The sequence below is a fragment of the Phacochoerus africanus genome, chromosome 8, assembly GCF_016906955.1.
Source record: "Phacochoerus africanus isolate WHEZ1 chromosome 8, ROS_Pafr_v1, whole genome shotgun sequence".
In the NCBI taxonomy this organism is placed as follows: Eukaryota; Metazoa; Chordata; class Mammalia; order Artiodactyla; family Suidae; genus Phacochoerus; species Phacochoerus africanus.
Window position 1 is genome coordinate 2558055 of NC_062551.1, and position 11711 is coordinate 2569765.

The 11711-nt window shown below is 60.8% G+C and overlaps 1 protein-coding gene across 1 annotated transcript; it reads right to left on the reverse strand.

Moving 5' to 3' along the window:
- Nucleotides 1-6692: 6692 nt before the first annotated feature.
- Nucleotides 6693-10485, reverse strand: FOXF1 (forkhead box F1). The gene is made up of 2 exons (XM_047789969.1): nucleotides 9480-10485; nucleotides 6693-8127 (listed from the first exon to the last, which is right to left on the reverse strand). Exons 1-2 carry the CDS (start codon nucleotides 10444-10446, stop codon nucleotides 7967-7969), a joined length of 1128 nt encoding a protein of 375 aa, XP_047645925.1. The 5' UTR covers nucleotides 10447-10485; the 3' UTR covers nucleotides 6693-7966.
- Nucleotides 10486-11711: the final 1226 nt, after the last annotated feature.

An 11711-nucleotide genomic window follows, 5' to 3' on the forward strand; every position in this document is an offset into this window, starting at 1 on the left:
TGTGGTACATATACCCAGTGGAATATTACTCAGCCGTTAGAAGGAAAGGCATTTGCAGCAGCATGGATGGATCTAGAAATTATCATGCTAAGTGAAGTCAGACAATGAGACACCAACATCAAATGCTATCACTTACATGTGGAATTTTTAAAAAGGACACAATGAGCTTCTTTGCAGAACAGAGACTGACTCACAGACTGAAAAACTGATGGTTTCCAAAGGAGACAGGTTGGGGGGTGAGGGGATGCACTGAGGGTTTGGGATGGACATGCTGTAAAAGTTGGTTGCGATGACCGTTGTTCACTTACAAATGTAATCGAGTAATAAAAAATGAAAAAATTGCAATAAAGTCATCAATTTGGGGGAAAAAAATAAGAAAAAGCAGGGGCATCCCTAGCAGAAGGAGGCAGCGTGGGCAAGTCCCCCAGGGCACACAGATGCCACTGGCAGAGATGCGCCTGGGCATCCGTTCAGAGGCCCGCAGCAGCATCTCCAGGCAGCGGCAGCTGGTTCTGTCCTCTGTGTTGCGTCTGTCCTGCTGCCTTTGATTCTGCTCTGCACATCGCTCGGTAGCTACCTTGTTGGCAGCCCACCGTGTGACGGGCACCGGGCCAGCCTGCCCTCTTTTACTTGAACAGCCCTGTGTTTCATTGCCTGCGTGGCTGAGGAAACCAGGACTCCGGCTTGTGACGGCTGGTTCCTGGCAGCTGTGCCGCGGAGCCCTCCTGGCCCCACCCGCACCGCGCCCGCCCCTGTGGCCACAGTTGCTGTGCCAGTCCTTGCCATCGTTCTGGGTTTTCACTGGAGCCCGCCTGGGCCGACTTTCAAACAAGCAGAGACTTGGAAGCAGTGGAACCCATGCTCCTCTTCCTCTGGTGGGGCAGGATTTTTTCTTGTGAATGGGACCCTTTATTTTCACCGTCCATAAATCACAAAGCTTACAAGGGGAGCTGACACGTGATCATGTAATGTGGAGATGTTGCCCTTTGGATGGTTTGGCACCAGGAAGCTCAGAGCCCAAAGTGCTGAGCTGTGAACCAACTGAACGTCCCTCCCTCTCTCATCACTTAGAAGCAGCCCACAAGGCAGGTGCCATCAGGTTCCCATTTTCCGGAAAGATGTGGTCCCCAGAGGTTATGTGACTTGCTTGGGTCGCCCAGCAGAGCTGGCCTTCAGCCCGAGGGCCTCTCCCAGCCATCAAGGGAGAAGCCCATCCGCTGGGGGTGGGGGGTGGGCATGGGTCCCTCACGTCTGGACCACCAGAAGGTCTCTGGGGTCGCTGGGATGCATGGTGGCCATGGGAACACCGGAGAGACTGACTTCGTGGTGGAACCGGGGGACGAGAACACCCAGGGGGCCCAGTGAACCCAGCCCGGCAGGCCCCTGCCGTGCGTCTCAGGCAGAGCGCTGACCCTCTCTTGGGTCTAAACCTGTAAGCCTCGTAGACGTTTAAATCACTGAATGCTTCGAGAGACGTGCTCCGACTGTCACCCCTGTTACAGCTGGGGAAGCGGAGGTGTAGAGAGGATGGTGCCAGCCCAGCTCACGGCTGAGAAGAGCTGGAGTCAGGCCTCACCCTCGGGCCCTCGGACTCCGAGTCCCAGCTCCCCCCGTCCTCACCCGCTCCTTCAGGGACGGGCTTGCAGCCCCAAGGGGGCAGGTTTGGAGCAACGTTTGCTTTCTTCCTTTTAGTTTTCTACGGTGTGTTTATTTTAAATAAGCCCTATCATTTCTGTGATTGGGAAGAGACTAAATTCACTTAGTTTGGCCCTCTCCCCCCAGAGGACCCCTTATCGATGGTCAAAGGGCCTAAAACATCAATATCGGGTTCATCCATGCAGCTTCCGTCCCCATTTGGGTGAAGCCAGTTTTCGCTGCTGGGTCCCTGCGGTCGTCCCAGCACAAACCATGAAGCGGACACCAGGTGGCAGTGCCGCCTTGGCAAGAACCAGCCCGGAGCGCGCTCCCCGGGGCGGGTCGGAGGCGGGGCTGCCTCCGCTCCCAGAAGGGCTCCCTGACCTGGAGCTTTCTCCCCAGGGGAGGACTTGCCAGGCCTCTGGCCATCTGGACACAGGAGGCCCAGCCTCCCTGCTTCACCCAGGCTGTGGCCACACGAAGGTCTTACAGCAGGACCCAAAACCCCGTGTGCTGGCCGACGGAGGCTGGCTTTGGGGGAAATGTCCAAATACAGAGGCATCCGACCCTCTGCTGGGGGCCATCTGAGGACCTGGCACAGCCCTGTGTTCATCAGCCCCGGACACACTGGGACTCACAGGATCCATGCCTCCTCCCTGGTGTGGTGCTGTGGTTTTAATAAGATGCCCCGAGAGGGGGTATGCCTGTCACCACCGTCACTCCTCCGACCGCTGTCCCGCTGCAGCGTTTCTCCCTGCGCTGCCATCCCCACTGACACGGCGCCCTGCAGAAGGCCCCCCAGCACCCGTGCCCTCTGGGCAGATTCGCCCTTCTCCGCATCCCCACACAGCTGTGCTGCCAGAGTTGCTGGGCGCCTTGGTGCCCGTGCCTACTGGGGCCTTGAACAGCGTGTGTTCCGCCTCTGATCGGGGTTTGGGTGGCCCTGCCGTGGTGACATCACCTCTTCAGGGTGTTGACACGGCCAACCTCAAGGACCCTGGTGCCGGCAACACAGCGTCGGTCTCTGCATCTGTCACGACAGGGCTGTGTCAGCCGCTGAATCTCATCTGGTCCCAGGGCAGGCCGCAGTGGGTGCTCGGCGTCCCTGAGTGAGGGGCTCTGGCAGCTCTTCCTCTGTCCTGTGTTTCATGCCAACAAGACTTGGTACTTGCGAAAGCCGTTCGTCCCTCTCCCCTGCTCATCCCCACAGCACAGAAGCCAGTCCGGTTGTTAAAGGCCCACGACTTGTCGCTGTCCCATCGTGAGCAGACAGGGCTCACCAGCAGGAGATGCTGAAGGGGCCTTCCTCCTAAAGCAGCCCAGAACGCTGAGCTTTGGATACCCCGAAGATTCCAGAAGTAGAGTGGGGAGGCACAGCCACACGTGTTAACCCCGCTGCCCTGATCTCCTTGAGCTGCAACTTGGGAGTTTATCTTTGCTGAGTTAAGGGCCCCGAGGAAGTGAAGGCAGCTCTCCTGGGGGCCGTGGCGGGAACCCGCAAAGATGAGGGCCGCTGTTCCAGAGAGGAGTGAATGTTCGGGGCCTGAGCTGGGGCCCCTAGGAGAGCCTCCCCACCCCATCTGATCAAGATGGGGAGATCAGAGAGACCCCAGGCCTGTGTGGCTCCTGCCTCCTGCCACCGCCCCGCAAAGGCAGGGAGCTGGCGGAGGCTGGATCACGAAGCACACTTCGGCTTCTGTTTGCATTCAGCCTTGTGGCTGGAGAAAAACAGGTGTCCAGGAGCCAGGTGTCACCGTGGTTAGGGCCATGGACTCTGGGGGTCAGGAAGTCCTGAGTCTGAGTCCAGATTCCACCTCCTCCCGCCAGCGTCCTGCCAAAGCCCCCGACCTCTCTGAGCTGAGATGAGGCGGACCTGCCTCTGGAAAGCAGGAGCAGTGAGCCAGTCCTAGAACCTGCCTAAGGGGGCGGCCGCAGGGCCTGCGCGTGGCGCCCCCTGAGCACTCGCCTGGGCCTGCTTGCCTGGGCTCCAAGCTCTGCTTCTTAGAGTCACCAGCTGGCTGGGAAGCTGGGCAGGAGGGGGCAGCAGAGGCCACAACGAGATGCCTTCAGCGGGGGTTTCTCAGGAGCCTAGAGTTCCTTGGAGGAGGGACTCTGAACTTAGCCCCCATCAGGACCAGCAGGCGTGAAGGAGCCCTTGAGCGCAGGGGTCTTCTGGCCTGGGGGCTAGGAGATGGGGCGTGGGTCCACGTCGGAGCCCCAGGCTCAACCCCGTGTCAGATTTCCCTCTTTGAAGCCCAGCGGGAAGTCTTCCTTCTCCTGGGAAGGAGGGAAGGGCCAGGTTGGTCGTGTCGGAAGCTGGGCGCCCCAGTGGTTCCCGGGCTGGATGCTCCAACCCTGAACAGTCAGCCTGGTGAAGCGGGCGCTTGCCCCGTGTTTGCCGTCCGCCCCCACACTGCAGGTAGGGAGGGTGAGAAGTGCCTGGGTCTCGCGGTTGTTCCTGTCCGGGCACCTGGGCCTACGCTGTCTCTTGCTTCTCTCAAGTGTCCCCTCACTGACCACGGCCCGCGTAGGCCAGCAGGACTTTCCTAGAGGTGAGGAGGACAGAGGCCTGGAGGTGACATGGCCTGCCCAGGGCAGGTGGTGGCGGAGCCAAGACTCTAGCTCCATCTTTGCACTACCTCCTGGAGAGCTGCGGGCAGGCAGTCAGCCCTCCAGCCCCAAAGGGGAAAGAAAATATCCAGACAGAGTGGGCCTCGCTGGCCAGGCTCCTTCCCATCAGAAGCGCGCACCCTGACCCTGCCTGGTCACAGGGCCTGCAGTTCCAGTCCGCTGAGGGCTGGGGAGCCTGGACACTGCACCAGGCGCCGCCGCGCTCTGGGGCGGCCGTGGCCGGCAGCCAGGTTCGGCTGTGTCCAGGGCGTCGGCCCCACGCAGAGAACCTTGCCTCCCAGGGACGCGTACTCCACAAACAGAAACCCTATCCCGTGGGTCCTGCCCACCTCCTGGCCTGTGATTTTGGAGGGCATTCAGACCCCTGAGGTGTCTTGACTGCATTGTTTCGGGACAGATTCCCTGGACACGTGCTCGGACCTTTTGGGTTAAGTCGGTGGAGAATGCCCCGGGCTAGAACAAGACCCCTGGCTGTACCCACTCGAGAGCCTTTGCATTTTAAGCCGGTAACTTGCACAAGCTGTGCAGGCTTTTGTGTTGGCAGCCGGGGTGGTGGAAGCTTCGTCCTAAGGTCCCTGTGTGAGCCCAGCTCGACCCGAGTGAGTGCCGTCTTGCGTCTTTCGGGCCCTGGTGCAGCAGCGGCGAGCGGGGGCGCCACAGAATCTTGGTCTCGGGTGTGGCAGCGGCAAATATGCCTAAAGCCTCTGGCCCTTTGGAACTGGCCTGGAGCCAGCCTCTCCTGCTCGCAGGGAAGGCTGGACTTTGCTCTCAGCGTCCCCAGACCCCAGGCCTGTCCCAAGACAAAACTCAGGCCCATCTCTGGGCCACCGGGCCGGTTTTCCTACACAGGCCCCTCTGGGTACCTCCCACCCAGCCTGGCTGGGACTGGGGTGCGCTGGGAGATCCTGCTGAAGTGGAGGCGTCTCTGGGACGCAACCACCCCGACTCTGGTCCCGTGGCGCCAAAGCCACGCATCGCCAGGGCTTGAGGAGGCCTCTGGCGCGCCAAGGGCCGAGGGAGTGGGCGCGGGACTGCAGACGCCGCACGAGGAGCCCAGGGAGCCCGCCGGCCGGGCTGGCGTTGGGTTTCTCGTCATCAGCCCCGCTTCTCCAGGGCCTCCTTCCTAATTGTGGCCCCGGCTCCAACGGGGGAAGGGCCGCAGGGTCCCCCTCCTGCCGGCAGGGCTCGTCTGGACACTGGCTCAGCGTCCCTGTGCTGGAGGCCTGGACATGTCTTCTGGCCTTGTCCCGGGCACCGGCGCGAGGCAGGGTTTGTGGCGAGGTGGCCTCTGCCCCAGAGGACAGGGGCTCCCCCACCGTCGGAGAAGCTGCTCCCCGCACGCGGCCCGAGAGACCCCGGGGACCGAGTCGCGACTTTTTCCTGTGCCCTTTATCTCGATTTCATAGACAGCTGTTCGTTTGGGGCACTGATTGCCTGGGCGAGTTTATTGATCATTTTGATGTAACAGAGCACCGGAGAAATTACCCTCACGTCCCAGACGTCAGGTTTGAGAAGAACCAGCTTCAGGGGCTCGCGACCCTGCGACGCGGAGACACCGCGGGGGGTCTGAAGGGCCTCCTGGAAAGGTGGCCCTGCTGTGTTTGTTTTCCTAGGTAGCGGGACTGGGGTAGGAAGAGGGTCGGTGGGGAGGCAGACTTCTAGAGTGGATGTGGGGGAAGGCACGCCGATTGGAAGCACGCCCGTCGCCTCGCGCTCCCCCTGACAGCCTTTCTCTTGCTCAAATTTTACTCGCTTCCCCATTGAGGACGCCAAGTACAGGGCACACACACACACAAAATCTACCAAAAACCCTAAACAGAGCCCAAACCTTAAGAGATGGCCCTTGATTTATAACAGCGGGAATATGGAAATAGAAAAGTCTGAATCCAAAGTAAAATTCTTACTGGTCTTGGAGTGGCCACCCAAAAAAGTTTTAAAACGTATATATATATATATATATCCATATACACACACACACATATCCACGGTTTTCCCAGGGGGAGGGAGGACTTCAGTTTTTCTTTAAACATTTGATTATTTCTTTAAAACAATAAATGACATTTAGGGGGGCAGAGGGCTCGTCTTCAAAAACAGAAGCCAAGAAAAATAGTTACTCTTGTCTAGATTTCACTTCCACGGGAACTGAGGAGTGAAAAGAGGAGGATTCGCCCACAAATAACAAAGAAAAAGAAGAAAGTGCTAAGAGCTACCCATACTTTAAATACCAAAAAAAAAAAGGAAAAAAAAAAAAAATCTAGGGATCCCGAGCCAGTTTCTGTCCGTGTCGGGGTCTGGAAGGTACTCTCCAATCCCAGTAAAAGACTCATGCGATTTTATTTCTACTTAATACAGTATTAAAGGTCATGTACAAATGTCATACATTTTTATTTTTGTTCTTTTTTTAGGAAAAAATACACAAAAGGCAAAAACATCCTTAAATTGTCATTTTTATACAGTGCAGAAGGAAATTTAAAATACGTGTCACAAACGCTGCACCCCAGCAGCCAAAATACTAAAAAAGGGAAGGAATCCTTCATTTTATATATATATATTTATATAAAACATATGGAAATTTGTTTTTACACAGATCGGACTTAGTTTCAAATTTACAATGGATATCTAAAAAAAAAAAAAAATTTCTACGCGGCAAATATTGCCAACAAAGTTACACCATTAATACTGATAAACGGAGGAGCCTATGCGGTGTTTCGATTATTAGGGAGAGAACGTAGAATAAATAACAGGATGAGCCTTGCTATCGTTTCAAAAAGTGCCTTAACCTTTCTGCGACACCGCAATCCTGAATCCGCGCGCCCGGCGGGCCTTCCCGTCCCCGCGGCGCCCTGCCCGCCCCCGTCTCCCAGCACGAAGTTTACAGTAGAGATCGGGAGACGGCCGGGGCTCGGGAGAAGACCCCCCGCCTAAAACGTCCAAGTAAAGCTGGAAACCAAACCAGAAGGACCGCAGAGAAGGAAGGAGAGGAGGCGGAGGGGGACGTGGAGGGCCGAGAGCCTGGAGCCGCTGCTTCTGGGCTCCTTCTGGCTTCTCCCCCAAGACGAGCAGTGGCGTCAGCAATGCAAGTTATTTGCACAAGGATCCACCTGTGGTTGACGGAGGGCTTCTGAGGTGGGGAGGGAGAAGCCGTTTCTTGCCCCCGCTTCCCTGCAAGAGACGGCTCTAAAAGGAGACGAGCATTCCAAGACATTCTTTCCAAAAAAAAAAAAAATTAAAAATTAAAAGATAAATACTCAACCAAAAAATAAAAGTATTTGATAATGATGGTCTCACGCGTTTGCCTTTCTCCTAAAAACCTTCCCCAACTTTGGCCGCTGGAGGGGAAGAGGGGGAGAGACCTCAGCAGAATTCTGATGTAGTTGAAGGTTTTTCCCCAACACAGCACCTTCTCAGCCGGCTTGCAACAGGATCAAAAATAGATATTTATTCACCAACAGCCACAGTCAGATCAGGTCCCACCACCACCATTTAGAAATACTGGTGAGGGCGTGGGGGGAGGTGCTGACCACAGGGCTGGGTCTTTGCCTTGGGGATTCCTTCCCGAATAATATAATCCGGTTGGGAGGGGTCGAACCCTTTTTTTCTGCCGATGGTTATACCTCAAGAACAGAGCAGTTCCTGGCGACGGGTTCCGGGGTCCCTGCACCCGGCCAGCCCGTGTCCGAGGGCCCCGAGGGCTGTGGTCTCACATCACGCAGGGCTTGATGTCCTGGTAGGTGACCTGCTGGTGGTAGTAGGAGCCGCCGCCGGCCGAGTGCATGGACGAGGACGCCATGGTGTTGAAAGAGAAGACGAACTCCTTTCGGTCACACATGCTGGGCGACTGCGAATGATACCGCGGGATGCCTGCGGGGCGAGGCGACAGGAAGGGGGGCGGTCAAGGGTGAGTCTCCCTAGGTCCAGGCGAGAGGCAGGCCTGCCTGTCGGGCGGGGGCGCGGGGCAGGCCTGCCCGGCTGCAGCACCGGGCCTGAGGCCTCCGCCACGGGGCGCCTCCCCACGTCCCTGGGCTTCTCCGTAGGAAGGTCCCTGGACGCTGCGAGGCGCCCCGCTCCCCTGAGCGCCCAAGGCGCAGGCCTCTCTGGCCTTGGGCACTGAGCTCAAGACCCGGCGCTTCCGGAGGCCACCAGAGAAGTGGTGAGAGGGGCCGAGATGGGCCAGCAGGGAGGGTCTCGTGGCCTCCACCTCCAGGGCAGCCTGAGGCCTTTGCCTGGCGCCGGGCAGCCACCTTGCAACCCCCAAAGACTGCAGAGGTCCTGGAGCAGCCGTCCAGGCTGACAGGGGCGAACTCTGGGGCAAAGGGTGGCTTCTCCAGGGGAAAGGTCCCTTGGAGACCAGGGTCCTGGGCCAGCTGGAGCCCGGGGACTCTGTAGCAGCCCAAGCTGGGGGACCCCCATGGAGAGGGGCCCTCCATCTGCCAGGCCCCTTTCCTGACCTCCCGAAGGCTGCTGACAGCCGACCCCTGACAGGCCCCCGCTTAGGTCACTGCATGGTCTTTCTCGAACCAGGCCCAGAAGGCTGCCGATGGGTGCTGAGATGGAGAGTTCAGAGGAGAAAGCTGTGCCTCTTTTTTCTCAAGGGTCGGGGTGGGGGGATACCTGGGGACCTGGAAAAACCTGGATCCCGAGGAAGAAGGTGTGGGACCTGCAACTCCATCTGACCCTCGATCTGGGCCCCTCTCTGCCACCGTTGCCACAAAATGCCCGCGCAGCGTTCACACAGCCGGGCCTCCTTCCCTGAAAGGCCAGGCTCTGAGCGCCGGGCCCAGCCGGCTTTGGGCCTAACTCTTCCGTCCCGCCTGCCCGGCTCGGAGCAGAGGCGGCTCTCCGCAGCTTTCTGGGTCAACTGGGGAGGGCGAGCCAGCTGGCCAGGGCCGGGCCTGGCTCCATCCTGGGCACTTGCTGAGGGACCCAAAGGGACTCGGAATATTGGGGTCTGAATTGTTTTGGTGAGGATGGGCCTACCTGGCTAGGCTGGGGCAGCCAGCAGCTGGAAGTTGAAATGGAAAAAGAGAAACACTGTATCTTGGTCTAAACCGGGGCTCGGAGCTGCACTCACCCCTCAAATGGGGGAGGTGGGGCCGAGAGAGACTCGCCGCGGCATCGGGGTTGGTACCGGGTTGGTAGTGGATGGACGCGGCCGCAGGCTGAGGACCAGGGCGTCAGCCCAGATGCCCACCCCGCACCGGCTCCCCACTCACCTTGCAGCTCCGCTGGGGCGTTGTGACTGTTCTGGTGCAGATATGGCTGGTCCAGGGAATGCGTGGAGAGGCTGCCAGACAGAGGGTTGGCCGCGGGGTTGCAGGGGGACAGGGGCTGCTGCTTGATGTAGGAGGCGCTGCTGTTGAGGGCCGCGGAGGCGGAGGGCGGCCAGGCGGCCGCGGAGCCGGAGTACACCGAGTGGGGCTCCATGACCCCGCCAGCAGCCGCGGGCAGCAGCGGGGAGGCGGGCACGGAGCTGTCGTGGTGCGGGTACTCGCCGGCCGCGGACCCACCGCAGCTGCCCATGTAAGAGTGGCCGCCGTTGGCGGGCAGGTGGGGCACCGAGTGGCTGGGCAAAGCCATGCCGTCCACGTTGCCCGGCAAGTGGCCGTTCATCATGCCCAGACCTCCCTCCAGCGCCAGGCTGTTGGGCGGGCACGAGAGGCCGCCAGCGGAGCTCTGGAAGCCGTAGGTGTCCGGGAGGTGGTTGAAGCCGAGCCCGTTCATCATGCTGTACATGGGCTTGAGCGCCTGGCATTTCCTTCGGAAGCCGCGCGGCCGCCGCCGAAAGGAGCCCTCCTCGAACATGAACTCGCTGGCCGGGTCGATGGTCCAGTAGTGGCCCTTGCCCGGCCGCCCGAGGCCCTTGGGCAGCTTGATGAAGCACTCGTTGAGCGAGAGGTTGTGGCGCACGGAGTTCTTCCAGCCCTGGTAGGAGCCGCGGAAGAAGGGGAAGCGGCTCTGCAGGAACTGGTAGATCTCGCTGAGCGTCAGGCGCTTGGTGGGCGAGCTCTGGATGGCCATGACGATGAGCGCGATGTACGAGTAGGGCGGCTTCTCGGGGCGCCGGATGCCGGCGTTCGTCTTCTTGGCCTTGGACGGGCCGGACGACGCGGGATCCATGGCCGCGCCGCCTCCCCCGCCGCCGCCGTGCGGTGGCTGCTGCTTCTCGGGCGCCGAAGACATCGGGTGGCTGCTGCCGCCGCCGCCGCTGCCGCCGCTGCTCTGCGCCGCGGACAAACGGGGAGGAGGAGGAGGAGGAGGAAGAGGAGGAGGGGGAGGAGGGGGAGGGGGCTGCGCGCGCGGGGCTGGCTGCACCTCTGCCGTCATCCGCGGCCACTTCTCCCGAGCGAGCCTCGGCGCGCCCTCCCCCGCCTGCGCGCTCGTCCTCCCCGAAGAGCTGCTGGATCCGCGGGCGGTTGGCTCACAGCCCCCTCTCTCCCCAGCTCCCTCCTCCCCCACCTACTCTCCTCCCTCTTTCTCTCTCGCCCTCCCACAAGGGAAGGAGCCGAGCGGAGGCTGAGAGCAGCCTCTTTGCAGCCTGGGCGGAGGCCGCGAGGAAGCCCCCCCCCCCACCGTTTTGGGGGGAGGCACCACCTCTCGGGCCTGCGGCTGTGCGCCCCCGCGGGGAGCACCGTTCGGTCCCCGCCACCCGCGGCGCTCGGCTCCTAGACTCCAGCCGAGGCCGCCCTTTCTGCCTCGTCTCTCAGCGGCGTCTCACGGGCCAGAGTAAGACCCTCCAGGAGTTCCCTCCCCTCCCTGCCCCCCTCCAGCCCCCTCGGCGGTGGGCGCTTAAAGGGCCCCCACCCTCGCCGCCCAGCGGCCGCCGGCAGAACCCGCCCCGCCTGCACCAACCTGGCGAGCAAGTGTTAATGCGCCCTCCGCCCGCCGTTCAGCCCAGCTGCGCGTAGGCCCCCGCCTTCCCTGCTCGGGCGGTGCGGAGGAAAAGGCGCCCCGGTACCCGGGCCTTCCCGGAGCCGTACTGCTCGGTGGCAAATCGCAGCTGTAGCGGAGGCCGGGGCCGCCGGGTCGGGGCCATCGTGGGTACAGTCGGCTTGGCTACGGGTCCCCGCGGCCGGCGGGCGTGTGTTCCCGCGAGGGACCGCCTACCCCTTCTCCCCGCCCAGGGAAGGACTGCGCCGCGCCCGGGACTTTTCGGACTCGCCCAGCAACGCGCAAGCAGGCGGGCAGCCGGCGGAGCCGAGCGCGGGCGGAAAACGAAAGCGCAGGGCGGGTCGTTCCCGCTTTGTCTCCGGCGCCGCGGGCGGTTCGGGGAGCAAGTGAGAACCGCTGGCCCTGCGGGGACCCACACTTCACGGGCTCCCGGACCAAGCGACCCGGCTCATTCCCTCACTCGTGCGCACACATACAGACACGGACGCACCCACGCGTGCGTTCCCAGTCGCGCACACGCGGCGCTCAGGCATGAGCGTTCCCACTCACGCGCTCGC